The sequence below is a fragment of the Nicotiana tomentosiformis genome, chromosome 12 (genome assembly GCF_000390325.3).
Source record: "Nicotiana tomentosiformis chromosome 12, ASM39032v3, whole genome shotgun sequence".
Classification (NCBI taxonomy): Eukaryota; Viridiplantae; Streptophyta; class Magnoliopsida; order Solanales; family Solanaceae; genus Nicotiana; species Nicotiana tomentosiformis.
The window spans coordinates 34,070,596-34,098,055 of NC_090823.1; the positions used below are offsets into that span (position 1 = coordinate 34,070,596).

Here is a 27,460-nt window from a genome sequence, read left to right on the forward strand (position 1 = left end):
AATGAGCAAAGGTTGTAAGAGATATGTTGTGGTGCTTGTTGATGATTACTATACATTTAATTGGACACTATATTTAACATGTAAAGATGAAGTCTTTGACATGTTCACTTTATTTGTTAGAAAAACTCAAAAACAACTAGGTAATCAACTTGCATCAATTAGGTCTGATCATGGTACTAGATTCGAGAATGCTAAGTTTTCTGAGTTTTGTGATGAGCATGACATAGATCATAATTTTTCTGCTCCTAGAACCCCACGACAAAATGGATTAGTTGGAAGAAAGAATAGGACTTTGGAGGAAATGGCTAGAACCATGTTAATTGGTAGTAAGTTGCCTAATAGATTCTGGGTAGAAGCCGTTAATACTACATGCTACATCATAAATAGGTGCATGACTAGACCTCTTGTTAAGAAAACTCCCTATGAGTTACTTAAAGGGAAAAGGCCAAATATAATCTATCTTAGGACATTTGGACGCAAGTGATTTATTCATAGTAATGGAAAAGACTCCATAGGAAAGTTTGATCCCATAAGTGATAAAGGAGTATTCTTCACATAGGAAAGCATATATGATATACAATAAAAGAACTATGTGTGTAGAAGAAAGTGTATATGTCGTTTTTTATGAATAACATTTTTTGTGAGAGGTAGGAAGATAATGAAGAGATTGGGCTGATAAGAAATTCAAATGGTGAAACCACAGTCCAGCCTGAAGCTGCAGCACAGGAAGGAACATGAGATAAAACAGGTCCTTCCACCTAGGGTAACCTGATAGGGGGAACTGATCCTCAAACCTCGAGGGAACCTGTCCATGAACCTATTCCTCAGGAACAAAACCAGGAAAGGACATCCAAAAAATTGACACTCCTATTACAATATCCACGAAATTGGATTTGGTTGAACCTGGTTCATCTATTGATCAGAAAATTGTAGGCCTTTGTACCAGTTTTTAGGCAAATCCAAAGGCGTCTCACTTGAAAGCTGTCAAGAGGATCTTGAGATACTTAAAGGGCACAATTGATCTTTGCTTGTGGTATCCAAAAGGTAGTAATTTTGATTTAGTAGGATATTCTAATGCTGATTATACAGGTTTTATTGTGGATAGAAAGAGTACTTCAGGTATGGCACACTTTCTTGGCTCATGTCTTGTGTTTTGGGCCACACAAAAAAACAAAACTCTATGGTTTTGTCTATTGATGAAGCTGAGTATGTGACTGCTGCCTCATGTTGTGCTCAAGTGTTGTAGATTAAGCATAAATTAATGGACTTTAGAATTGATGTAGGTTGTATCCCTATCTTCTGTGATAACACTAATGCAATTAGTATGACCAAGAACCCCGTTCATCACAAAAGAACTAAGCACATATATGTTAGGCATCATATATTTAGGGAAAACTTTGAGAAGGGTTTGATCACTGTGGAATTTTGTGCTACTGATAAGCAAATAGCTGAAATCCTCACCAAATCTTTGAGTAGAGATCACTTTGAAAAAATATGTTAGAATTAGGTATGATTAGGAACACCTAAAAGATACCGGTTCTAACTCAATGATTGGTCAGATAATTAGTGATTTTTTTGAATAATTAGATTAGAGATTGCTCTGTCTCATACTTTTATTAGTATACACTTGTGTTATGTGCTAAAATGTCTCACTAATGTCTAACGATATTACTCTTATTTTCTTGGAAAATATTATTCTTACACAAAAAAACTTTCAGTGAAGAACCTGGTTCATCGAGCTTATAAGGTATGTATTCTACAATCCGCATAATTTGAAATAACTACATATTGATCATGATTTGAAAAGAGTCCCACTTTATCCCAAAATCCTTTTGAACCAATCAGTTACATATGAACCAGTTTCATCCCTAAACCCATGCGCCATACTTGCTAAGATTTTTGGGAAAGAGTCCGACGTCTCTTCAAACTGTAACTCCCAAGATAAAAAGACTTCGAACCTCTAAAAAGTTGTTGTTACACACTCAACCATTTCCCTATTTAAATTGATCTGGCCTTACCCTCTTATCTCAATTTGTTTTGAAAGATCAAAATCTCCAAAACCTCAAAACTCTCTCTATTTCTCTCAAGTTTATGAACTGATCAAATGGAAAATACCCATGAGAATCCCAAAAACTCTAAAAACCCTTCCTCACCACCCAAAGAACCTTCACCCACACTTTCAACCATCCAAACCCCCAAGAAAAAGCATATCAAAATGATTGCACGTAAAATAGTAGCAAGCAAAGAACAAGTCAAGAAATTGAATGAGAAGTTACAAGCCAGTATAGCAGAAAAACCACAAAATTCCGATAATTCTTTCTGGTATGCGACTGAGGGGGAAGAACCAGTTTTATCTGAACTGAACAGGTAACCTCTAAGTTTCCTACATCTGAGTTTGGTTTTGAAATTGCTGAAAATCATGAGAATCGATTTGTTTTGTTTGGGTCTATGGCTGGTATTGAAAAGGGAAATGTTCTTATTGAAGACATTGGTGGTAAAAATAAAAATAAAAAATAAAAAAAAACGAGGATGTTGAGGCTGATGCGAGGGGAATGGTGGAAGAACAAGTGAGTAGATTTGATTCACCCATTGGATATGGATTACATAAGGAGATAGGTGCAATGGTGGTCTGGAGTGAAAAGATTAATGACAATGAGGAGACTATGAATGAAAGTATGGTGATAGAATCACAAGAGATAGATGATGGTTCTGGTGATAGAAATGCAGCAGATGGGCTGGTTAGGTTAACGAAAAGGTTGCATGAACCAGTTCCTTCTCATGATAAAATAGACAAGAGTCATGCTCTGCTGCAAAATGTGTCTGATAGTTACAATTAAAAGATGAAGAGCAAAGCTGGAAAGGCTGTAGGGAAGGGCATGGGTGGCACAAAGTGAAAGAGTGCTCCTTCTATCCCAGTAGCAACTCCTCCCATAAGATAAAGAACTATATGGAGCCAGAAGAAGTAGAGTGAGGCCAATGCCAAAAAGGCCTTATCTGAGAGTGCTAAGAAATTTGCTTGGAAAAAAAAAAAAGGCTGGTAACCAAGTAGGGTGGTCGATATTGAGGAGATAAACCTGGTTCTTGAAGATAAAGATGAGGATGTGGAAGTACCAACATCTAGTGCCAAAAAGAGAAAGACTTCTCAAAAGAATTCTCAAGAAACAGAGGCTGAGGAAAAGGGCTCAGCTGTGTCTAAAAGAACTAGGTCTATCTAAAGGAGAAAAAAAGGCTCAGATAGTGGAAGAAAACAGTGAAGGATCTTAAGATTGAGAAGCTGTAGAAAAGGCTTGCTGAAGTAGAAGTTGAGAGCGATTCTCTCAAGGCTGAGTTAAAAAAAAAGGGAGAAAATTGATGAAAATTTTCAAGATATGCTAAAACTGCTTCATACTAAGAACCAAGAACCTGGTCTTTCCCAATCTTAAACCCTTCCTAGACCAGTAGTAACCAGTCCTTTTTAATACCCAAGTGGGATATTTTCTATTTTTTACTCGTGGTTTTATGTTTTTATTTCTTTTTATGCTTTGTGGTAGGATCTTATCAATGAAATCCACTGCTTTTGCTCTAATTGTTTGTTGATATTTCTTAGATGGCTAATATCCTTCGATTGAAAAGAAAAAATTGAATCCATGATTACATTTGAAGTAGCCCTAGTGACCATGAGTGATATATGTTAAAATCTGGTCACTTAACATAACTATGCAACTTTTCGATAATGTCAAAAGGGGGAATATGAGGTATGCTTTTGCTTTGGACTGTGATGTTTAAAACCTAATGGACCTGGTCCTTGATGATTTGTGGCTTTAAATGGAAAGTGTTCTAACATTATGTTTGATGTTGAGCTAAGTTGAAACAGGTTCCATGCTTTTGAAAAGCATAGAGTTTGTCATCATAAAAAAATGGGGAATTTGTTGAATTGAGCAGTTTTGGTTTTGATAATTGACAAAGGAACATATGCATGAACCAGGTCCATAGACAATGTACACAGGTGACAGACAGAATCAAGAAAAAGGCATGTGCGTGAAAGGGATAAGTATAAGTGGTTATTTATGATATTCTCTAAACAAAAAAGTTGCATAAATGATAAGGAGAAAGACTCCTTACTTGAAGAGAACTCTATCCTAGATACAAAAAGAGTTAGAGATTGAAGTTAACTAAAACTCTTCCACCAAGGAAGAGTAAAGTATTAGACTTCTAGTCACCCTTTGTTTACTAACTCCATATATATCAGTATTGTTCTCTTTTACAGGTGACACACATGTATTGAAGTAAAAGCATAATTGAGAGCAAAATAGCAAGACATTTTGTGAGCAATTCCTATGAGATTCAAGAGTGTGATCCTGAAGCTACATGAACCAGATTGAAGAACCAGTTCCATAAAGTGGTTTATGTGTCTTTCTTTATTTCTAGTTCAAAGTGTAGTAGGTGTTTTGAATTGTACATTTCAGCTTTCTTAGAAAACAATTGTACTGGGTACCTGAGGTGTATCATTCAAGTTAGAGTTAACTTGAAGTAGTCGTAACAGTATGTGGTGTGTTGCTACAAGGGTTAGAGTTAATCCTTAGGTTTGCAAGAAGTTGTAAACTCGAGTTGTATCTTTCAAGTTAGAGTTAACTTGAAGCTGTCGCAACAGCCCGTGGTTGGTTGCTACAAGGGTTAGAGGTAATCCTTAGGTTTACAAGAGTTTTGTCAACATTGTTGTATGGCTCAGAGTTGTAGTGAAGTTTTGAGAAAAATCTTACTAGGAAGTAGGTCGTGATTTTTTTACCTTTTGAACCGAGTATTTTCCACGTAAAAATCCTTGTGTTCTTTACTTTCTGCATTATTTATTTCGCAACTGTAGTGTAAGGAACGCATAGAAGAACTAGGACCTTCGATAATCCAGTGCACACGAAAATTGGGCACCACACAAATCAACCCCCCTCTTGTGTGGTATTAAAATATAAAACATCAATATCTTAAATGCATAAATCACCGGCTGCGTCATTACAACACGATGGATATTTTCTTGCGGTTTGATATAAAATTGACACATTGATTCTCTCTGTGCAGAGTGGATGGGAGTTGGACATTATGTTATGTTTATTCATTTCTTAGATATATAATGTGTTCTACCTTGGTTGCTCCTACATGCTCTCCTATCTTGTTTGTTCCTATCACATCTATATTTCTACTTGGTTAGTTACTTTTACATTTATGTTTCCTACCTAATTTATTACTATCTCATCTATGTTTGCTACTTGGTTCGTTACCGTTATATTTATATTTTCTATTTGGTTTATTACTGTTGATAGCCAATTTTGACCCTCCCTTTTTAAATTGATTTACTTATACTTAATAATTTACAATAAATATTTTTAAAGTGTTTTCTAGTAACAAATACGTATTTTTTTACAAATTAATTAAGTATTAGTTTTTAAACTTAATCGCGTAGTATTAACATTATGTAATTACAAATATACTTACTATCTTAATACTATTAAAATATTTCTTATTTATACATTACATAGGTTCTATGATTAATTTAATGAATTACTCTTTAATTTCTAGTTAATTAGACTATTATGTAAAATTTGAAATTAGTGTTGCAATTTAGGAAAATAAAGTATTTTTATAAATAATTAATTAAAATAATTAGTAGTATATATAGTAATTATAATGTTTACCACATTTATTGAAAATTTAAGTTTATTTAAATTAAATTCAAAAAAGAATTAAACACAAAAGGGCTACAATTGCAATGCTCAATCAATTGTAAAATGACTATTCTTCAAATTATTTTCAGCCCAATTGCTAAGGCCCAAACGGAATACCCGGTCCAAATACCCATCTCCATTCCAATGTGGCAATCCAGGCCACGTCACCCTCCCTCACCACTCGCACAAGAAACACAACGAATCTGAGCCGTCTGTTTCTCAGATCAACAACTCATAATTGATCTCCGTTTCTCTTTAATTTAAACACCTAGAGATCTAATCTCAACTGTCCGATCAAAGTAATCCAACGACCATCGATTTTTTCCACTTAAATTATTTCTAAATTTTTAATTACCAAAATAATCAGAGTCGTTGATCAACAAATCCAACGGCTCCCATTCAATCTCTCGTCTTTAATCCTAGAGACGTACCCTATCCCCCCAAACACTAATCATTTCTTCTTTTACTCAGTTGCCCTCGTTTCCCTTTCTTCTCTCTTTTATCTCATCTCAGTCAAACATCATTCTCAGAACCTTGCACAAATTTGTGCAAGGTCACTTGAAACCACTGTAAAACATCTCTTCTGTCCCCGCTACACCATGAATCCCGTATATAATTTCCTCTTTCATCACACAAGTTCAAGGCCCCTAATCTGAAACCCTAAGCTCAAAAGAGAAATCATCTGATTTGCTCTCATAAGTCAAAGGTAGAGCCTGAAACCACCATTTGCCTTCTAAAATCCTCGAATCCAACCGGCTATTTCCTGTTTCATCATTCAAATTCAAAACACCCAAATCCTGAAACCCTAGACTCAAGAATGCAACATTAAATCCCTGATTTTCCTTCGTGTTCCTTCAAATCGGAGCATGCATGGAGTCATCTCAGAGTTCATCATGAGGATTCGATGTCCAGAGGTCAAACTAAGTGACTTTTGGACATTAGGGTTTTAACTACTGGTCCAAAGCCTTCAACAGTCGACCCTCGCGCTCAGGTAAACTCGACCCTGTTTTCCCCTTTGCTTTCTTTCTGATTTCACTCAATCTTGCAATCATCACCTACCATGCGTCACTTTCCATTATTATTTTGAATCTGCGAAACCTTAAGGGCCTTAAATGGTACTATAAAAGGGGCCTTTAATGTTCTCATCTACCACGATCTAACATTGAGAAAAAAATAACCTAACAATATCTAAGAGTAATTTGGAGATCTTAGAAACCCAAGGTTTCGTACTGATTCCCGTTCTTTCATTTCTGAGTACTTTCGCTGCTTCGAGCTTGAAGCCTTAGGGTCTTAAGAAACTAAGAGAGATTCTTGTTTAGTCTACTGCTCACGAACAGGTCAGTACATTCCTAACTTCTGTCTTTTGATCATCTTATTAGAGTGCTATGAACATCTCATTGTCTCATGTTAATTATAGTTGTTTGTGATGTTATCATTGATATACAAAATGTTATTTCCATGTTCATGATAAGGTGTTATTGGCTATGATTGTTTGTCATGTTTCTGACTATCCTAAAACTGATGTCGACTAGTCTGTTGTATGACTGTAACAACTCTTATATCTGAATCCTAGTAGTCTACATGATTAAATTCCCTTAATATGCATTAAATAACTGCTCATGTTTACCTAAACTTCATAGTTTTATCATTGATGATTCTGCTATGATTTTTACCTCTACAAATTTTTTCCCTGCATTCTATTTGTGTTGTGGCCGAGTTTGTTGTTTGATAATCCTAACTGAGATAAACTTGAAAGTTCATAAGTTCATGTCATCCACCATTCAACTATAGCATAAAAATCTAAGTGTTTAGATGCTTTTCTTCTCTATACATATATCTGCCAACTCTAAGGGCAACTTCTAGGCTGTCACTGTGGCATTCTCATGATTATACATAACTGTTTATTTCCTCTGTATGAAGCAGTCTTGTTTGAGTTGAACTTTCTTCTTTTCATAAATACTAATAGTTCTGTTGTATATATTCCATTAAGATTAAGTTATCCTCTTCTTCATAAAATAAGTCATAATCATGTTTGTTATAGTTAACTAGGTACTTGCTGTTAAGATGAACTTAGTTGTCTCATGTTAGTTAAAACTATCAATTATATGTTTAAGTCAAAACCTATTTTGTGTAGTGCTTTTCTCTTTTAAATTTCTTTTGATGCTACTGTTGACTTTGTAGAGCTTACATTTAGTTATCAACAAGGTATCTTCCATATTATATAGGCCAGTCATTCTTGTTATAGTCAAAAAGATAATTTTTAGTTTAGTGTGATTACTTCATACCTAGATACTAATTTAAGCTATATACTTGATTAAACTTGTTTTGATATAATACTTACTTTGTCTATGGCTCCCTCTCTTCATGACATGTTTAACTTGATTCTGTAACATGCAAAGCTCTCCTGTTTGTATAAGATTGCAACATCACTCTAACTGCATATGTATAGCTGACTGAATATTGCATGTATCCCTGTTTGACTCTATGATTCCATGTTCTTGTCTTAAACTGTACTCAATCCTTTCTTCATTGCAAATTTTAACTGAACTTGATCTCTAAATCTTATGAAAACTTCTTTGTTGATACTATCTGAACATGATGGTTTGTTTAAGGTTAATACTGTTAGGAATGTGATCTTGTTGAGCCCCTTAGGGATTCCATGTTCAAATCTATGAACCTGAAGTTATGTTGAGAGTTTGATCATGTTTCTAATATATCTGATAACTTCTGTAAAACTGGTTAGTTATAACTGTTTGTCTGAACCTTCACTGATGTCTTTTAAAAGTTCCAAGTAGTGTTACTGATTCATGCATGTGCTAGTAGCAAGCTAATCGATTCATAACTAGTCTACCAGGGCAGGAGTGCCTGTAATTCTTGTGTTGCTGCATGCTTAAACTGAGTGCTCTTTGCCTTTTCTTTTGAATGTGTTCTCCCCAATGTTTTGATGTTTAACAATATGTTATATAGTTTATGTTTCTCTCTTATGTGTGCTTGAAGGTCTGACCTTGAGTTTTACCTAACATGTGGGTTGTTCATCTAGTGTTAGAAAAATATAGAACTGTTTTATGTGCTCTTATGTTATTCTGTTAGAAGGGAGAGTATACTTTTGTGGTAAGTGATACTATAGCATTTTGTTTACATTGAAAGGGCCTCATTGGCATTTAAACCCATAAGGAAAATTTATTGTTAGTGGTTAGGGGTATTTAGGAGTGGAGTTGAACTCTAGGTTGGGCTGCTCTCCCTGGCACAAGCATTGCCCTGAGCCTTGAGTCCCTTGGGAACTTTGAAGTGTCATGGGATTCAAAGGTGGCATCGACCTTGATTAGAACTCCCACCTTAGCCTTTAATTCATTGACACTTTTGGTTCTTAAGGGTTTAGTGTTTAATGACGATGAAAGGTTTTCAATGTAAATTATTTGCCATGTATGACAACCATATTCTCATAGTGTTAGACTATTGATTTTTATTATATTTGGTTCCAGTCGTTTGTTTATATATATTTCATACATGGTCGAATATGCTGAAAAATATGGAGCATGTATCTAATGATGTTCTCTTTTATTTTGGACATGTACATCATTTGAGCCTGTTGAGTTCCTAAGGAATTTAGGCCCAATTCAGTCTTGTTGTATTTTTCTGGAGAGTCCAAATCAGCTGTAGCCGCATCTCTTTACTGTTGGGCCTGCCTTCTTGACGCCAGATTACCAGAGTTCAGTCCTCTTCCCCTCAATACGTTTGTTATTATTTATTATTTCCTTAATCTAGCTTACTGCTTCATTACCTTCTATCTACTGCATTGTTGCTTTGTCACATCTTTGTTGTCATGTATATAATACTCATATATTAGATTACATACTTTATTTTCATGCTTTAATATCATATAAAACATAGTCAAGCTTTAAATCTATAAGATTTAAAAGGAATTAGTTAGTAAATAATCCTCAACTTGCTAATTATAATTTGCTCATATCATTAATATATTCTCGCTCACTTTTCCTTTTCTTAAAAGATTTTGAAGCCCAGGACATAGTAAAAACAGTGGCCCATTTTCAAAAGGGAATCAGAACTGAATCGTAAGCTTTTCTATCACGAGGTAAATCAGATATTTTCAAAAAAGGTGAAGTACTGTCGCCCCTAAAGGATTTTTAAAAGACCGCTTTTCTTCAAAGTTTTAAAAGCCAAGGTATATCTTAGGGTCACTTTTACAAACACCTTTTAGGAATACATGAACACCTATCCCATAAATCAACTTTTTCATAACTTAACCTCTTTTCACAAGTTTTATGAAAAATAGACCATTTACATACATATTTCAAAACTCTTTCAACTATATCTACCAACATAGACTCATTTATAAATTCACAACCTTTTAAGGGTCTCACGTTCCTTTTAATAATATCATGCTCTCCCTTAGATATACAGTAAGCCATACTCTTTAATAGTAATTAAGCATAGTACAAATAACTGATCCCTTAAAATTAGCCTAAGTCCTATGGAGCTACCCCAGGTAGATTTTAAGGGGTGCCTACCACCTTTCCCTTAGAAGAACAAGAACCCTTACCCATAATTTTACCGGTTAGTAGAACAATAATAAATGTGACATAGTAATTAAAAAGGTACCCTAGTATACCTTTAAATATTAGGTGATAGCTCTCTTTCATCAAAAACAGAGAAACCACAAGTTGAATCTTGTTTTGACTAGTACAAAATAGGGTGCAATAACATGACGACTCTGCTGGGGATATTCACTTAGGTTCTGACCTTGGCAGACTTAGACTAGTTTGGCATCTAGATTTATTTGTGCATTGCTTTTATCATGGATAAAATTGCAATTACGTGCTTTCCTGTTTAGTTGCTCTTTATGCCTACTATCATGCTTAGAGCTCTATTCCTTTGTCTGTTACTACTTTATATACACTTTCATTATATTTCTTCCTATCGAGTCTTGGCCGTACACTATCACCCACAACGGCATGCGAAGGTTGACTTTTACACCCTTATGAACCTTCTTTTCAAAACTCTCTAGTTTCAAAGAATGGCTTTGTCACGTGTACTGACATAAATTCTCCCAGCCTTAAGTCCAATTCAAAAGTAGGAAACACTCTAATCTAGTAAAATAGGTCATACTGCATAAACATTAGGTGAGTCGGTCCTTGGCACCAACGCACTATTAGGAAAGCCACCTTAATGTCAACGGGCCATGCACCCAACGACATGACTTCTGTGGAAAGACAAACAAACTTGACAATACACTTAAAGATTCGAAGTAAACGCTTACCCAAACAACTTTATTTTACCCACCTCAGAACAATGGAAATAGACCGAAACCCTGAGATCAGCATGGTAATAGGAGCACCACATAAGTTGAAATAGTGGTGGAAGAATATTCGTCGGGAGCACGAAGATGAGGTTCAGACACACGTGGGGATATTAACCGCATTGCTGAATATCCAAGTAGATAGGTTCTCACTCACCTGTTGATAGCATTTTGGGATCCAGCTAAGGTAGTGTTCAAATTTACCGATTGTGGGTTAGTAACGACATTGGAAGAAGTCACAAGTTTCATGGAGCTGCCATTCAATGAAAGGAAGCCAATATTTCCAGTTACTATGCCCGGTTACCGGTTCTTGGATGCCTTAGTCCTGACCAACAATAGGAGTCTCAAAAGTATCCAGGACGGATGGGTGAGCCTCAACCAGCTGTTCAAAAGATTTGGGCACCGTGAAAGCTATGAATGGTATTAGGGGGAGTTTCAATGTGACCAAGCGACGTGGGAGAGTCTCAGGCCTATAACTTTCTCAACGGCATTGTTGGAGCTATTGGTCTTCCCGCAGCGAAGGGGTTGGATTAACATCAACCTATTACCTATGGTTCCGGTGACCTTCCGCGGCAATCTTCAAGCTACTTTGGAGCCGATGGTGTTAGGTGAGATGCTGAGGACTTTGTCCACATATGCACAAGGGTATGATTTCTTTAAAGGTTGTAACTTGCTGCTTCAGATCTGGGCTACTAAACATTTCTTCCAGCGAGAGGCCATCATCAACTACTTTGTGGGTGTCAGCAATATGATCCGCAACCACAACGAAAGAATGAGACTTTGGGTCTCCCCATATGGTCAAGAAGAGTGGAAGGAAATGCTGACCAACCTGAGTGGGTAATGGATCAACTGGAAGCTACCCATGTTAGGTGGAAGGGAAATCTTGAGGACTCCTCATAAATACTTCATAGAGCTGATCGGACTTGAAGGTATTCAACCATACTCATCCCTGCGGTTCCTCAGACAGTTCGAGATGATCCAAGATATGCCTCTGTGGACAAGGACATCGCTATACGAGGATGAGTACAATGGGCAGATTCTACTTCCCAGGATAAGAAGGCTACAAGAAGAGTGGAACGACTTGGTCACAACACCTATGAGCCAAAACTCGTGGTGTACTCCTGAGTATTACGTCTGGATCAACGAGGAAGAAGAGTTGGCCCGGCCAAGCAGAGAGGGCAAAGCCTGGTTAGAGGACGTGGTGGCTGGTTTGCAAATTTACTATGAGATCCTGCCACATTACCTTGTGACCACTTCAATTCACCATCGTGTAGTCCCAAGATCCATTGACCACATGTTGCCACCCGCTGAAGACGATGATCGGGTAGTGGAGTGCATCCAAATAGAGTCCAAAATAGAGCCAGAAGAAGATCTAGAGGAGGAGTCAGAATTCATTGATGACGAGGTGGAGTTTGAGGAGGACCCGGAGGAGGATCCGTAGGAGGAGCTAGAAGAAGAAGAGGATATGGAAAACAACTGGGAGGGTGGTTATTAGAGTTGGTTGATTTCCCTTTCTTTCCCACTTTGTACCTTTATCCTGAGTTTTCTCTTTTACTTTCCAAAAGGGCAAGTTGTCCAAGCCCATGCAGTTCTATGAAACACTGATGTATCCTTGTTCCCACTTGTATCAGTCCAAATTATCAATGAAAAAAAATTGCTTCAGATCTTAATGTGTCAAGTCTAAATATCTGTCAAATATCTGCGAATTAGGCCTACCTCCGGCAATGAGAGGTCCCTGCGAATTCTAGGAAAAACGCTAGCTGTAATGCACGAATTATTTGCTCTGTGTGACTTCCTGCTTGTATAAATGAAGAAACTGACTCTCGTTCCTTTTTTTCTTTCTTCTTATTTTTCTTTTGCTTTATTATTATCCCCAAAAAGAAAAGAAAGTTGGGTTTTGTCGACCGAAACTGGCGGAACCACCATACAATCTAAGATCAAAGGGAAAGTTTTCAGCCGTAGAAAATCTAACTGAACATGCTCTGGTCATAGCCGATAGCCCGGGGCAATCAGGGGAAAAAGACGACACCAAGAATGATCAACACGTGGCCAGGATGGCATATGAAATGGAGTTTTTAAGGGAGGAGGTACAACATATCAGGGAACTAGCGCACCTGGTCGTGACAATACTTCCTCAACCACCTCGATTCCCTTCTTTGGATTCACTCCCTGACCACTTTCCTTCCACATCACGCCAAAACAACAACACCCCAACTTCAGCTCCTACGACTCAAGTCATACCTCCAGTGACCCCCGCAAACACACCAAATCCTATATCCACACTCCCTACGTACCATAGTAAATTCAGACACCACAAAAGCCACCCGTCACCACCAATGTAACTCATACTCCTCCCCGTGACGGAGTCACTTTTACCACTAACCAGCATATACTTATGGCACATGCTGCCGCCCATGAGCGGTACGTTCCCCCCGTATATGCCATTTCTAAACCTTCCTTTACAACACCTATCACGGTAAGGGTTCCTTTATGAGGGTGACCAATACATCAGGATGGAGAGGGAAGCCAGGCGTAAGGAAGAAGAGTCAGTAGCTGAGCAGTTGCAAATGTTGAGAAGGCAAATGAAGAGCCGTCAGTGGAGGTCAGAGGCCGCTAGGACGCAATATTTGCTGGACGACAGTGAATGATGGGAGAGAAATTCCCCGAGCTAGTTAAGATGTGATATTTCTTAGAAGAGGGTATAAATTTGGTAAAATGCAATTCATGGCAGCACTACAAGCGGATAGCAAGGCCATCCAATTAGGGTCAATCAGTAGCAGAAACAAGAAGAAAGAGGAGGTCTCAGCAGTTGTCCGTTACTACCAACCCAACTCATATCACATATGCACTTCTTATTCCCCAAACAACCATTCACCACCACCCACTTACGCTCCAGTCTATAACACCCAGCCATATTACCACCCTCAACCACCATACAATCCTTCTCGAGCAAATAACAACCAAAACACACAACGACCATATGCTCCTGTCCAAACCAATACTCATTAAAACTGACCTGCTTATGCACCACGCCCTCGTCCCAACTTTGAAGAGAGGGGTCCTAGAAATTATACTCCGATTACTGAGCCTCTAGCTCAATTATTCGAGAGATTGAGAAGAGCCGGATTGATACAGCCAGTTGAAAGAAGGGTTCCTGAATACCTCTCCAAGTATTTTGATGCCACTAAAAGATACGTGTACCATTCGAATATAACTGGGCATAATACTGAATATTGTTTTAAGTTGAAAAATGAGATTGAAACACTAATCAAGAGTGGAGCCATTCGGTGCACTCTGACACCGCCCAATATGAATCGCAATCTGCTGCCAAATCACCGAAACCAGGGAGTTAACATGATCACGTTGGACGAAGAGTCTGACCTAAAGGGAATGATTGTCACTATAGGAAATGCAGAAGCCGCCAGGCACCTTCCTCAAAGAGCTCCAATGATTATAGTTCAAATGGGACCTACAGTGACCGTTCAGACCTATTAGTGACTACCTGCCATTGCTACAAATGGCGAGGAAGGTCAGGAGTACAAAACCGTCCCATGGACGTACCAACAGAAGAGAAAGGCCAAAATGACAAACTCTACCACAGCCCATGGCATGACTAGGTCTGGGAGATTCTATTCTCCTGCAGATGTCAATCGAGGGTACTCGGAAAGAGAGAAAATTCAAAGGAGGAACATAACAGACCCAGAAGCCGGCGAGTTCTGGAAGAGAATGTCAAACAAAGAGTATTCTGTGGAGGAGCAGCTGTAAGAAAACTCCAGCACATATATCAATCATGGATCTATTAATGAGTTCCGACATTCATAAGGACACCTTGTTGAATGTACTAAGTGGGGTAAGTGTACCAAGTAACACCACCAATGAGACGCTGGCCGCAACAATTGAGAAAATGGTCTAAGAAAACATGATCACTTTCAAAAGAGACGAACTTCCTGTCAAAGGCATAAGTCACAACAAGGCTCTTCACATTAGAGTCAAATGTAGGGACAAAGTGGTGTCCTGAGTGTTGGTCGATGGAGGGTCAGGAGTCAATATTTGTCTGCTCTCCACCCTACGAGAGTTAGGAATTCATTTGAAGGAAGTCAAGGAAAGCCACGTAAGGGTGAGAGCCTTTGATGGTTCGCAAAAAGATGTTATTGGAGAAATTTATTTGGCCTTGCAAATCGGGCCGGTCAAATTCCCCATATTGTTTCAAGTAATGGACATCTCCTCTTCCTACAACTTGCTGCTGGACATGCCCTGGATACATATGGCAGGGGATATGCCATCCACTTTGCGCCAATGCATAAAAATTGAGTGGGGATGTCAGGAGGTTGTGGTTCATGGAAAGTGGGGACACTACGCCTATTTGGAGTATGCTCTTCCATTTATTGAAGGGCTAGACGGAGTTTCTTTCCATGCAGTGGAAATCATGAATACTACCGAGATGGAGGAGACTGAACAAAACTTGAGAATGCAGTCTCCGTATAGATCTAAGATGGATATGAGAGAGATGATGAAATATGGATACAGACCAGGAACAAGGCTGAGGGCCAAGGCCGGATGAAATCAAAGAGCCAATTGAACATAATGGGCATAAAGAAAGAGCCGACATAGGATATCAGCCTCCGGAAGGGAAAGCTCATACCATTAGCTCGGGGAAAAATGTTTTTATGCCAGAGCATGTTGCAAGTCCGGGAAGAGTTCAACACCCGAAGATGATATCATCGAAGGGACGGGAAAGATGTTCGTGAATATGATTGAAGAATGTCGTTAAGGAACTTACATCAAGACACCGACTATCTGGGATGCCGAACAAGGGGAAGAGCTACAAAATTGGACCACCAGTCCATATTTGGTTCACCAAGAGTCTTGGTAGTATTAGAACTATAAAAGTTTTCTTTTAAAAAGCGCACGATCAATTGAGGCTTGGACCGTATTTGTACCTTTTTGTCATTTGCCTCTTTTGAATGCTTAAGAAGTTCCTCTTTTGATGAAATAAAAAGAATCACTTTCTCAAATGTTGCAACTTTATTTACCGCTTTATTTATACTTAACTTTCCTTTTTCAGTAATCAAAGTTCTAAAAGCCTGCGTTTCGGGATTATGACATGTAATGAAATTGTCGAGCATAATGACCCAGATTATGAGGAGTATGATGAGAGTATGATGCCCTATAATCTCCCGCAGGAAATTGAGCAGTCAGGGAGTTAGAAAAAGACCATCCTTGAAGAAACAGAAGTGGTCAATCTTGGAAGTGAAGAAGATGTAAAAGAAACCAGAATCAACATTCATTTGGAAGCTGAGCAGAAGGAAAACTGATTGAGCTCCTCCGACAGTACATCGATGTGTTCGCATGGTCCTACGATGACATGCCAGGATTAAGTATTGACATTGTCTCGCATCGACTGCCCACCAATCCTACCAGACCGCCGGTCAAGTAGAAACCCACAAAATTCAAACCTGATTTAAGTTTGAGGATAATGGAAGAAGTGACCAAACAGATAGAAGGGAATGTGGTAAGGGTCACCAATTATCCAAGATGGTAGGCAAACATTGCCCCAGTACCCAAAAATAGCGCCCTTGCAACCCTATTATCTATGATTCAGCATCCAGACAAGAACTACATCGACCCTATCGAGGTAGAGATTAAGGATCATCCTGCCTATTTCTTCCATGTAGATGAAGAACCAGATAGTAAACCATGGTATCATGACATCAAGAAATTCCTTGCAACCAGAGAATACCTAGAGAATACTACTAATGGTCAAAAGCAAGCCCTTAGGAGGCTGGCAAACCACTTTTTCCTCAACGAGGAAGTCCTATACAGAAAGACCCCAGACATAGGTTTGTTGAGATATGTAGACGCCGCTGAGGCAACCAGATTATTGGAGGAAATACATGCAGGAATATGCAGATCCCACATGAGTGGGTTCATATTAGCCAAGAAGATCTTGAGAGCTAGATTCTTTTGGATGACTATGGAAAGTGACAATATCTGTTATGTACAAAAGTGTCACCAGATCAAGATTCACAGGGCCGGGTTCCACCGAATGAGTCAAACGTAATGGTTTCACTCTGGCCATTCGCCGCTTGGGGCATGGACGTGATTGGACCTATAGAGCCTGCCACATCAAACAAACATCATTTCATCTTGGTAGCTATCGACTATTTCACCAAATGTGTCGAGTCGTCTACTTACAAAGCCATCACGAAGAAGGTAGTGACAAATTATGTCTGAAATAACATCATCTGCAGATTTGGAATACCGGAGTCTATCATCAATGACAATGCCGCTAACCTCAATAGTGACTTCATGAGAGTAATATGCGAGAAGTTCAAAATTGTTCACCGTAATTCCACATCCTACAGACCACAAACAAATGGAACAGTCGAGGCAGCCAACAAGAATATCAAGAGAATTTTACGGAGGATAGTAGATAATCACAGACAATGGCCTGAGAAACTACCTTTCGCTTTACTGGGTTATCAGACTACCATGAGAACATCCACTAGGGCAACACCTTAAATGTTGTTATGGCATTGAATCTTTGATACCTGTAGAGGTCGAAATACTGCCTTTAAGAGTCATTCTAGAAGCAAAATTGGACGACACAGAGTGGATACGAGTCATACAGGAACAACTCATGCTCATTGATGAGAAAAGAATGGATGTAGTATGACATGGTCAACTATATCACAATAGGATGACCATCACATTTAACAAGAGAGTGAAGCCTCGCCAATTCACACAGGGACAATTGGTTTTGAAGAAAATCTTTCCCCATCAAGAAGAAGCCAAAGGAAAATTCGCACCAAATTGGAAAGGTCCTTACATGGTTCACCGAGCACTGTCTGGTGGAGCTCTAATCTTTGAATAAATGGATGGAAGAGTCAACACGAAGCCCTTCAACTCAAACATAATCAAGATATACAATGTTTGAAGACAAATAAAGTTAGTTTTTTTGCTGTAACAGAACTACGTTCAACCTGACTTCACACGGAGGGATACGTAGGCAACCCATATAGGGTTTGGTTTCTCTCCCCCCTTTTTTCTTGTAATAAAAAAACTAAATATCACTTTTGTATGTTGCTCAGGAACTATGCCGACTTGATTTCCTCAGAAAGGAATACGTAGGCAATCCTCATTGGATTCACTCATCTTTTGTAATTGAACTACGTTCTGGCCTGATTCCATTTGGATACATAGGTTGTCTGAGTCAGACTCGACCATTTTCATTCTTAATCTCATCATTTTGTATCTGTTGTAATCGAACTAAGCCTGAATCAGGCTCGGTCATCTTCAGCCTATTTTATCACAATCTACGAACTACGTTCAGAACTGATTCCATTTTGGATACGTAGGCAACCTGAAAGGGTTCGGTCATAACCTTAGGAAAATTCTTGTAATGCATTAGTTAAAATTAGGAAGCAGTCGCGTTGTTAGAAACATCACAGAAGATCGACACCAACATGACAATGTTTCAAGAGGATATGCTCACGCGTGGAGAATCTTTGGTAACATGTCATAATCTGGAATGGCGACATTTGGCTTAATCAAAATGTTTTCTAACGACAATATTATATATATATATATAAAATCTGGAACAATGTCATTTGCCTTAAAAAACTATTTTCAAAATGTTCCATCTACTGAAATTTGAGGCGTAATCACGTCGATGGCTGGGGCAAACCAAACACTGTGGTCAACACAAACCAACTTCCCCCCCCCCCCACTAAGAATATATTTTGAGTGCAGGGTCAACAAGGAGTAAGGAAGCACTAGGACCACACTGCAGCAAATGACGGACCCACCTCTTGCCTAAGATTATCTCTCTTCCTAATTCTCTTCAATTTTTCTGGTACATCTAAAGCTAATCTTTGAATCCTTTACAGGTATCTCGGAATCAGCCAGTTGATACAAAAAAACTTGTATATAGCAAATCGCCTGCTCCACTAATTGAAGCATCTTGAAACGAGCCGTCGACTTCATCAATTAAAGTCCTGTATATAGAAAATCATCAACTTAATCAATCGGAGCGCCTGTACAAATTGAATGTCGGCTTTGCTAATTGAAGTCATGTATATAACAAACTGTCAGCTCAATCAATCGGAGCGCGCTGCACAAATCGAACGTCGGATTCGCCAATCGAAGCCTTGTATATAGCAAACTGAAAAACTTCACAAACAATGCAACTTGCATCGCTGCTCTGCCACAACGGATGCCAGAATAGACAGTCACAAATCTCGTCACCGATGTTCTGCCAATCGATGGCCGCAACTTAGCTCCGCAGTCAAGAGTATCTCTTGGGCATGCTTTTATTTCATTTATTATTACTTTGAATGTTTTAACATTTTGCACATGTAGCTTCAGGCATGATCACAGTTTAGTCAATCACTCCCAAGTGAAAATTACTTTACATGTCAGTGCAAAGCTCTCCCAACAAGTGGAGACACACTCTATAAATCAAGCTCTCCCAACAAGCGGAGACACTTCTCAGTGCAAAGCTCTCCCAACAGACGCACTCTACCAATCACTACTCCATTTTTTTCAGTGCACAAATTACACAGATTCATAGAAAACTTGATCTAAAATGCTATATATCTTATGTAACGTGACTCAGTTTATATAACTCCAATTTCTGACGATGCCATATATATTGTCTCAAATTTGTTTGAGGGGAAAAGGCTATAGTTTTGAAATTCTTTTGCCCTTTACGTGGGTTGCTGCGTGTTGGTGATTTCAAATACTTATATGGTTCTTATGGGCTCAAGATCATGTTTTATACGAATTTGTGTTATTTGTTCGCTGAAAAAATGAAGTTATGGTGGAGATGTGATACTACCATTTTTTTTGTTGAGATAATTTTCGTATTCTCCGACATTTGCGGTACATAGACCGACTAACAAATCGAGTTAAGATCAAGTGTCCCATCATCCTGATCCCAAATACCGGCTCGTTGGCAGCCAAGCATCATCATTCCTGCATCATGTACATCACATCTTAATATATTCTGCATCACAATATTTTGGTATGCGTATATTTCATTTGTTTTGTAGGAACAAATACCGCAGCATGGAACTTTTCTTAGCAGCAGACTGAACCACAACGCTATGGGGATAGCCAACCTATTAGCAAGCCAAAGATCCAAGTTCAAGACTATCAGTGAGATTCAAAATTGTCAAATCCTTCAATTTAAGCCGCAAACTCAAGCTATCATGAGTGTCTAACCCTCTATCTCGTCGTATCATCATAATACGATACTGGGGCAATTTTTGCGAGTGCCGCTTCCCCAAAGTCTCCACTCTAGAACTACATAAGGTCTGATCCTCGTTAAGCCCAAGGATGTAAGTCGTTCAAAGCCAGAATTTGGCCCCAATATCTCCAAAATTTTCCCAAAAATCTTCTGAGATTCTTCCTTAACTCAATTCTGCAATTCATAATCTTCATTCCACTCTTGCAATACATGCCTAAAGTCGGGACAGAATTGGCTTTGGTTCAATTTCTCTGCATGAAAACTCTTTTATCGTCACCGGTCAAAGAGGGACAGCTGTTGACGGCCAATTTTGACCCTCCGTTTTAAAATTAATTTACTTATACTTAATACTTTATCATAAATATTTTAAAAGTGTTTTCTAGTAACAAATTCTTATTTTTTTACAAATTAATTAAGTATTAGTTTTTAAAATTAATCGCGTAGTATTAACATTATGTAATTACAAATATACTTACTATTTTAAGCTTATTAAAATATTTCTTATATATACATTACATAGGTTCTATGATTAATTTAATGAATTACTCTTTTGTCACGACCCATTTCCACAATAGGCCGTGATGGCGCCCAACGCCGTCATTATGCAAGCCAACACTGATTAGACTAGTGAATTCCCGTTTAAATAGTTTACTAAATGGATAACACTTTCTCATTTGTTAAAAAGGTTTAGGAATTTACACTTTGAAGCATAATCAAACGATAGCAATTAAGTGCAAATCGTAATCATTTAACAATCCCAAAATCATAAATCTATTAGTGTGTGTGCCAAGACCTGGTGTCACAAATGTGTGGACAATCTAGTAGAATATACAAAAGAATACTAGCCTACTGTCTAGAAAAAGAACTAGACAGAAATGAACAAAAGAAAAGACTACAGCTGCTGCAGAATGGCTCGGAAAACAGCTCACCGGAAGGTCTCTGAGTCCAAGTCAAGTGTGCGCGCCAGACTGATAACCAGATGCACCTGCCTCAGATCCTACACATTCAAGTGCAGAAGTGTAGAGTGAGTACATAAACAACATGTACCCAGTAAGTATCTAGTCTAACCTCGAAGAAGTAGTGATGAATGGTCGACTTTGACACTTATTAAGGGCCAAAAACATGATAATATGAAGTTCTAATTAAGCATGACATATATAATTTTAAGAGAACTCAACATGAAGTAAATAAACAAATCCTTCTTTCAAGTAAGGAAAAATCATTGCACTCATATATCCCTTTCACCTTCCAAGTCCGTGAAACATTAATAAATATAAAAAGGGATTCCGGTATCACTACGCACGAGTTATGCCAAGGATGTACGGCCCGATCCAAATATACGTAATAATATACTATGCACTGCCGAGGGTCGAACGGCCCGCTCCCATGAGAGTAGTGGAAAGTTTACTCCGCTCGCGGAATATATTTGCGAAGCGAATGCACACAAGTATTCACAATTTATCATAATATTCTTCAATATCTTTCATAACAGGAAATTCAACTCGTAACTTTTAACATATAAAATTCTCATCCTTCACTTTAAGAAAGCTAACAAGTAGAAAGTGTGATCAAGCAACGATACAAGCAAATCATGGCATAGGCCTAAATCTACCCGGACATAAGCATGAATAGTAGCTATGCACGGACTCTCGTCACGTCATGCGTGCGTAGCCCCCCACAAATAGAACATATTATGATTTAAGTTCACCTAAGGGGTTAATTCCCTCTTACAAGGTTAAGAAAGAAACTTACCTCATCTTAAAGCCTACTTCCCAATTCAAGAATGCGCTCAAGCCTCCAAATTCGGTGCTAAACGACTCAAAACTAGTCAAACATTATAGAAATCAATCAATATACGCTAAAAAGTACATATCTCCACTATTAAATTGATTTCCCAACCCAAATAGCAAGATTTCTAAAATTTACCCCCGTGCCCATATGCTCGGATTCCAGAAATTTTCAAAGAAGGTTGTTACCCACAACCCAAGAAACATAAATATATGATCTTTACTAAGTTTCATGGTACATTTCGTGGTAAAATATCATTTTTATCAAACCCTAGATTTTTCATCTAAACCTATGATTTCTACCAATTTTTATGTTAAAATCTACCCATAATCTATGTATTAAACTCACATTAAGCAGAGATTACTTACCTCACAAAGCTAGGTCGGAATGCTCTCCTTAGAAGCTCTCAAATCGCCCAAGAGTGGAAGAAAATGAATAAAAATGGTATAGGTCCCGTAATAAATGAATCTCACTGCCCCAACGATTTTCACACCTGCGGTGCATAGGCCGCACTTGCGGATTCGCTCCTGCGGACCAGGTGTCCACTTCTGCGGAATTAGCTGGGCCGGTTGGGGCCGCATCTACGGACGGGCTTCCGCTTCTGCGGAAACTGGGGTGCCCTCCTTGGGCCGCACCTGCAGGGCTTGGCTTGCACCTGCGAGCTCACACCTGCGACTAAAGACTCGCAAGTGCGGGCACAGCAGATCTGGTGCACCAGTGGCCCTGTTGAGTTTTAAACTCAACTTGCGCATCGTCCGAATGGCACCCGGTGCCCCTGAGGCCCTATCCTAACATACCAACAAGTTTTTAACCATAAAACGGGCTTGCTCGAACTCTCGGAACGCCCAAAACAACATTAAAACGAAGAATCGCACCCCAAAACCAATTGATTCAAACTTAAGAACTTCAAGTTTTTCAATTTACTTCCAATGCGCCGAAACGTACTTAGACTACTCGGATTGATAGAAAATTTTGCGTGCAATTCTTAAATGACATTACGGATCTATTCCCAGTCTCAGAATTCCGTTTGGACCTCGATATCACCAAAACACGTTCCAAACCAAATTTAAAGAACTCTTAAAGCCTTCAAGAACCAACTATTGATATTAGGCGCCAAAACTGTCCCGGGTCATCCAAAACCCGATCTGAACATACGCCCAAGTCCAAAATCAACATACAAACCTATTGGAACCGTCAAATATCGATGTTGAGGTCGTTTACTCAAAATGTTGACCGAAGTCAAACATGGCCTCTTAAGCCAACCTTAAGGAACCAAGTGTTCTGATTTCAACCCGAATCCTTCCAAACCCCAAACTAACTATCCCCGCAAGTCATAAAATAGTAAAAGCATGTATGTGAAGCATTATTTAGGAGAACACGATTCTAGAAAGCAAAACGACCGGTCAGGTCGTTACATTCTCCACCTCTTAAATAAATGTTCGTCCTCGAACGGGTCTAGAATCATACCTGGAGTGTTGAATAAGTGTGGATATCTGCTCCGCATGTTCTCCTCGGACTCCCAAATTGCCTCCTTAGCTGGTTGGCCCCTCCACTGGACCTTCACTGCAGAAATCCTCTTGGACCTCAACTAGCGATCCTCCCTATCAACAATAGCAATTGGCTCCTCCTCGTAACCCAAGCTCTCATCCAGCTGAATGGTGTTGAAGTCTTGCACATATGACAGGTCGGCGTGATACCTCCGGAGCATAGACACGTGAAATATCGGGTTAACCCCTGATAAGCTGGGAGGTAAAGAAAGCTCATAAGCAACCTCCCCAACTCGCCTCAACACCTCGAATGGGCCTATAAACCTGTGGCTCTGCTTTTCCTTCTTCCCGAACCTCATAATACCCTTCATCGGCGAGACCTTCAAGAGGACCTTCTCGCCTACCATAAATGACACATCACGCGCCTTCTGATCCGCGTAACTCTTCTGTTTGGACTGTGCTGCGCGGTGCCGCTCCTGATTCAACTTAACCTTTTCCAAGGTATCTTTCACCAAATCTGTACCATATAACCTAGCTTCACCGGGCTCAAACCACCCACTGGGAGAACGACACCGCCGACCATATAAAGCCTCAAATGGAGCCATCTCAATGTTGGATTGATAACTGTTATTGTAAGCAAACTCAGCCAATGGCAAGAATTGATCCCACTATCCCCCAAAGTCAATCACACATGCTTTGAGCATGTCCTCTAAGATCTGAACTATCCGCTCCGACTGTCCGTCGGTGTGGGGATGAAATGCAGTATTGAGCTCTACACGGGTGCCCAACTCACTCTGAACAACTCTCCAGAAATGCGAAGTGAACTGACGGCCTCTATCTGATATGATGGAAACAGGCACACCGTGCAACCGGACTATCTCCCAAATGTAAATCTGGGCCAACTCTCTGAAGTATAAGTAGTGGCAACTGGGATGAAGTGTGCCGACTTGGTCAACCTGTCACAATGACCCAAACTGCATCGAACTTCCGCTAGGTCCGTAATAACCCAACTATGAAGTCCATAGTGATGCGTTCCCACTTCCATTCTGGTATAGTTATCTGCTGGAGTAAACCAACCGACCTCTGGTGCTCATACTTAACCTGCTGGCAATTTAGGCACCTAGCAACATACTCAACTATGTCTTTCTTCATCCGCCACCAATAGTGTTGTCTCAGAACTGATACATCTTTCTAGCACCTGGATGAATAGAATACCGAGAACTGTGTGCCTCCTCTAGAATCCTCTCCCTCTAGCCATCGACATTAGGAACACATATACGACCCTGGAGTCGCAAGACACCATCCTCGCCAATAGAAACCTCTTTCGCACCACCCTGTAGTATCATCTCTCTAAGAACTGCCAAGTGTGGATCATCAAACTATCGAGCCTTGATCTACCCTAATAACGAAGATTGAGCAACAACACATGCAAGGACACGGCAAGGCTCTAAAATGTCTGACCTCACAAGTCTGTTAGCCAAGGGTTGAATGTCCAAAGCTAGTGGCCTCTCCTCAGCTGAAATGAATGCCAAACTACCCATACATTCTCCTTCCTGCTCAAGGCATCTGCGACTACGTTCCCCTTGCCCGGATGATAAAGAATAGTGATGTCATAATCCTTCAGTAACTCAAGCCATCTACGCTGTCTCAAATTGAGATCCCTTTGCTTGAAAAAGTACTGCAAACTGCGGTGATCAGTGTAGACCTCACAAGACACCCCGTATAAATAATGCCTTAAAATCTTAAGAGCATGAACAATTACGGCCAATGCCAAATCGTGCACAGGTTAATTCTTCTCACGGGCATTTAGTTGACGTGAAGCATATGCAATAACTCGCCCCTCTTGCATCAATATACAACCGAAGCCAACGCATGAAGCGTCGCAGTAAACTGTATACATCCTCTAACCGGAAGGCAACACTAGAACTGGTGTTGTGGTTAAACCCGTCTTGAGCTTCTGAAAGCCCGCCTCACAATCATCGGACCATCGGAACTGAGTACCCTTCTGGGTCAATCTAGTTAAAGGTGCTGCAATGGATGAAAAGCCCTCCACAAACCAGCGGTAATAACCTGCTTACCCCAGGAAACTCCTGATCTCGATCGCCGAAGTAGGATGAGGCCAACTCTGTACCGTCTCAATCTTCTTGCGATCTACCTTAATACCCTCGCTTGATACCACATTCCCCAAGAATGCCACAGAATCTAAGTAAAACTCACACTTGCAGAACTTAGCATATAGCTTCTGTTCCTGCAAAGTCTGGAGCACTACTCTCAAATGTTGCTCGTGGGAGCTGCGTGAGTAAATCAAGATGTCATCAATGAAGACAATGACGAACGAATCAATATAAGCCCTGAATACCCTGTTCATAAAATGCATAAATGTCGCTGGAGCATTAGTCAAGCCGAAGGACATCACTAGAAACTCATAATGACCATATCTAGTACGGAAGGCAGTCTTCGGAACATCTGAGTCCCAGATCTTCAACTAATGGTACCCCGATCTTAAGTCGATCTTAGAGAACACCCTAGAACCCTCCAACTGGTCAAGCAAATCATCAATACGCGGCAATAGATACTTGTCATTGATGGTGACTTTATTCAACTAGCGGTAATCAATGCACATCCGCATAGTCCTATCCTTCTTTTTCACAAATAATATTGGTGCACCCCAAGGCGATACACTCGGCCTGATGAACCCCTTTGCCAGTAACTCCTAAAGCTGTTCCTTCAACTCCTTCAATTCTTTCGGGGCCATACAGTACGATGGAATAGATATAGGTTGAGTGTCTGGAGCCAACTCAATGTAGAAATCAATATCACGATCTGGCGGCATGCCTGGAAGGTAAGTAGGCAACACATCGGCGAACTCTCGAACCACTGACACTGAATCAATCGTCGGAGTCTCTGCGGTAGTGTCTCGAACATAGGCTAGATAAGCTAAGCAACCCTTCCCGACCATGTGTTGAGCCTTCATAAAAGATATAACCCGACTGGATGTACTGACAGATGAACCCTTCCACTCCAACCTCGGTAGCTCTGGCATAGCTAAAGTGATAGTCTTGTAATGGCAATAAAGGATGGCGTGATATGGAGATAAAAAGTCCATGCCTAGGATGACCTAAAAGTCGGTCATATCAAGTACAAAAGGTCTGCTCCAGTCTTGTAACCAAAGAATGTGACCACACATGACCGATATATCCAATCCACAACCACATAATCGCCCACAAGAGTAGAAACATAAATAGGAGTATCCAAAGACTCACGTGGAATATCCAGGAAATGGGCAAAGAGAGATGATACATATGAATAGGTAGACCCTGGATCAAATAATACCGAAGCATCCCTACCGCAGATAGAAATAATACCTGTGATCATTACATCTGAGGCCACTGCATCTAGTCTGGCCGAAAAAGCATAAAATCTGGCTGGAGCTCCACCTATCTGGCCCCTGCCTGCCTGACCTCTACCACTAGGATGGCCCCTACCCATATGCCCTCCACCTCTGGGCGGCTGGTGCGGCTGCTGGAGCTGAAATCATGGGCTGCTGACCCTACTGCATTACCTTGCCCTGAAGCTTGGGGGAGTGTCTCTTCATGTGACTAGGATCCCCGTACTCATAGAAACCTCTCAGAGCGGTGGACTGTTGCCTTGAAGTCTGAACCTGATGACCTGAATACCCACCAGAAGGATCTTGAATAGCTAGTGGGCTGTATGAACTCTCTGGCATGGCAATGAAATAGGCACTGGAAGATCCTTGATGACTGGGGTACCCACTAGAAGAACTATGAATAGCCGGTGGCCGGTAAGAACCCTCTGGCACAACACTGAAATAGGGCTGCGCTGGAACACCTCGAGGGGGTGGTGCTGGTAGATATGAGGGCCTGCTGGGCTGACCCCTCCCAAAGTGACCTCTGCCCCCAGCTGG

The 27,460-nt window shown here is 39.9% G+C and overlaps 2 protein-coding genes across 2 annotated transcripts; one reads left to right on the forward strand and one right to left on the reverse strand.

Annotated features, from left to right (window-relative positions):
- The first annotated feature begins 16,603 nt into the window (after window positions 1-16,603).
- Window positions 16,604-17,071, forward strand: LOC117273640 (uncharacterized). Its single transcript, XM_033652828.2, has one exon. The coding sequence runs from the start codon at window positions 16,604-16,606 to the stop codon at window positions 17,069-17,071; it is 468 nt and encodes a 155-aa protein (XP_033508719.2).
- A 6,565-nt stretch (window positions 17,072-23,636) lies between these two features.
- LOC138902454 (uncharacterized) lies at window positions 23,637-27,262 on the reverse strand. Its single transcript, XM_070190323.1, has 4 exons — window positions 27,098-27,262; window positions 26,298-26,503; window positions 25,614-25,895; window positions 23,637-24,159 (listed from the first exon to the last, which is right to left on the reverse strand). The coding sequence occupies exons 1-4, from the start codon at window positions 27,260-27,262 to the stop codon at window positions 23,637-23,639; spliced, it is 1,176 nt and encodes a 391-aa protein (XP_070046424.1).
- Window positions 27,263-27,460: the final 198 nt, after the last annotated feature.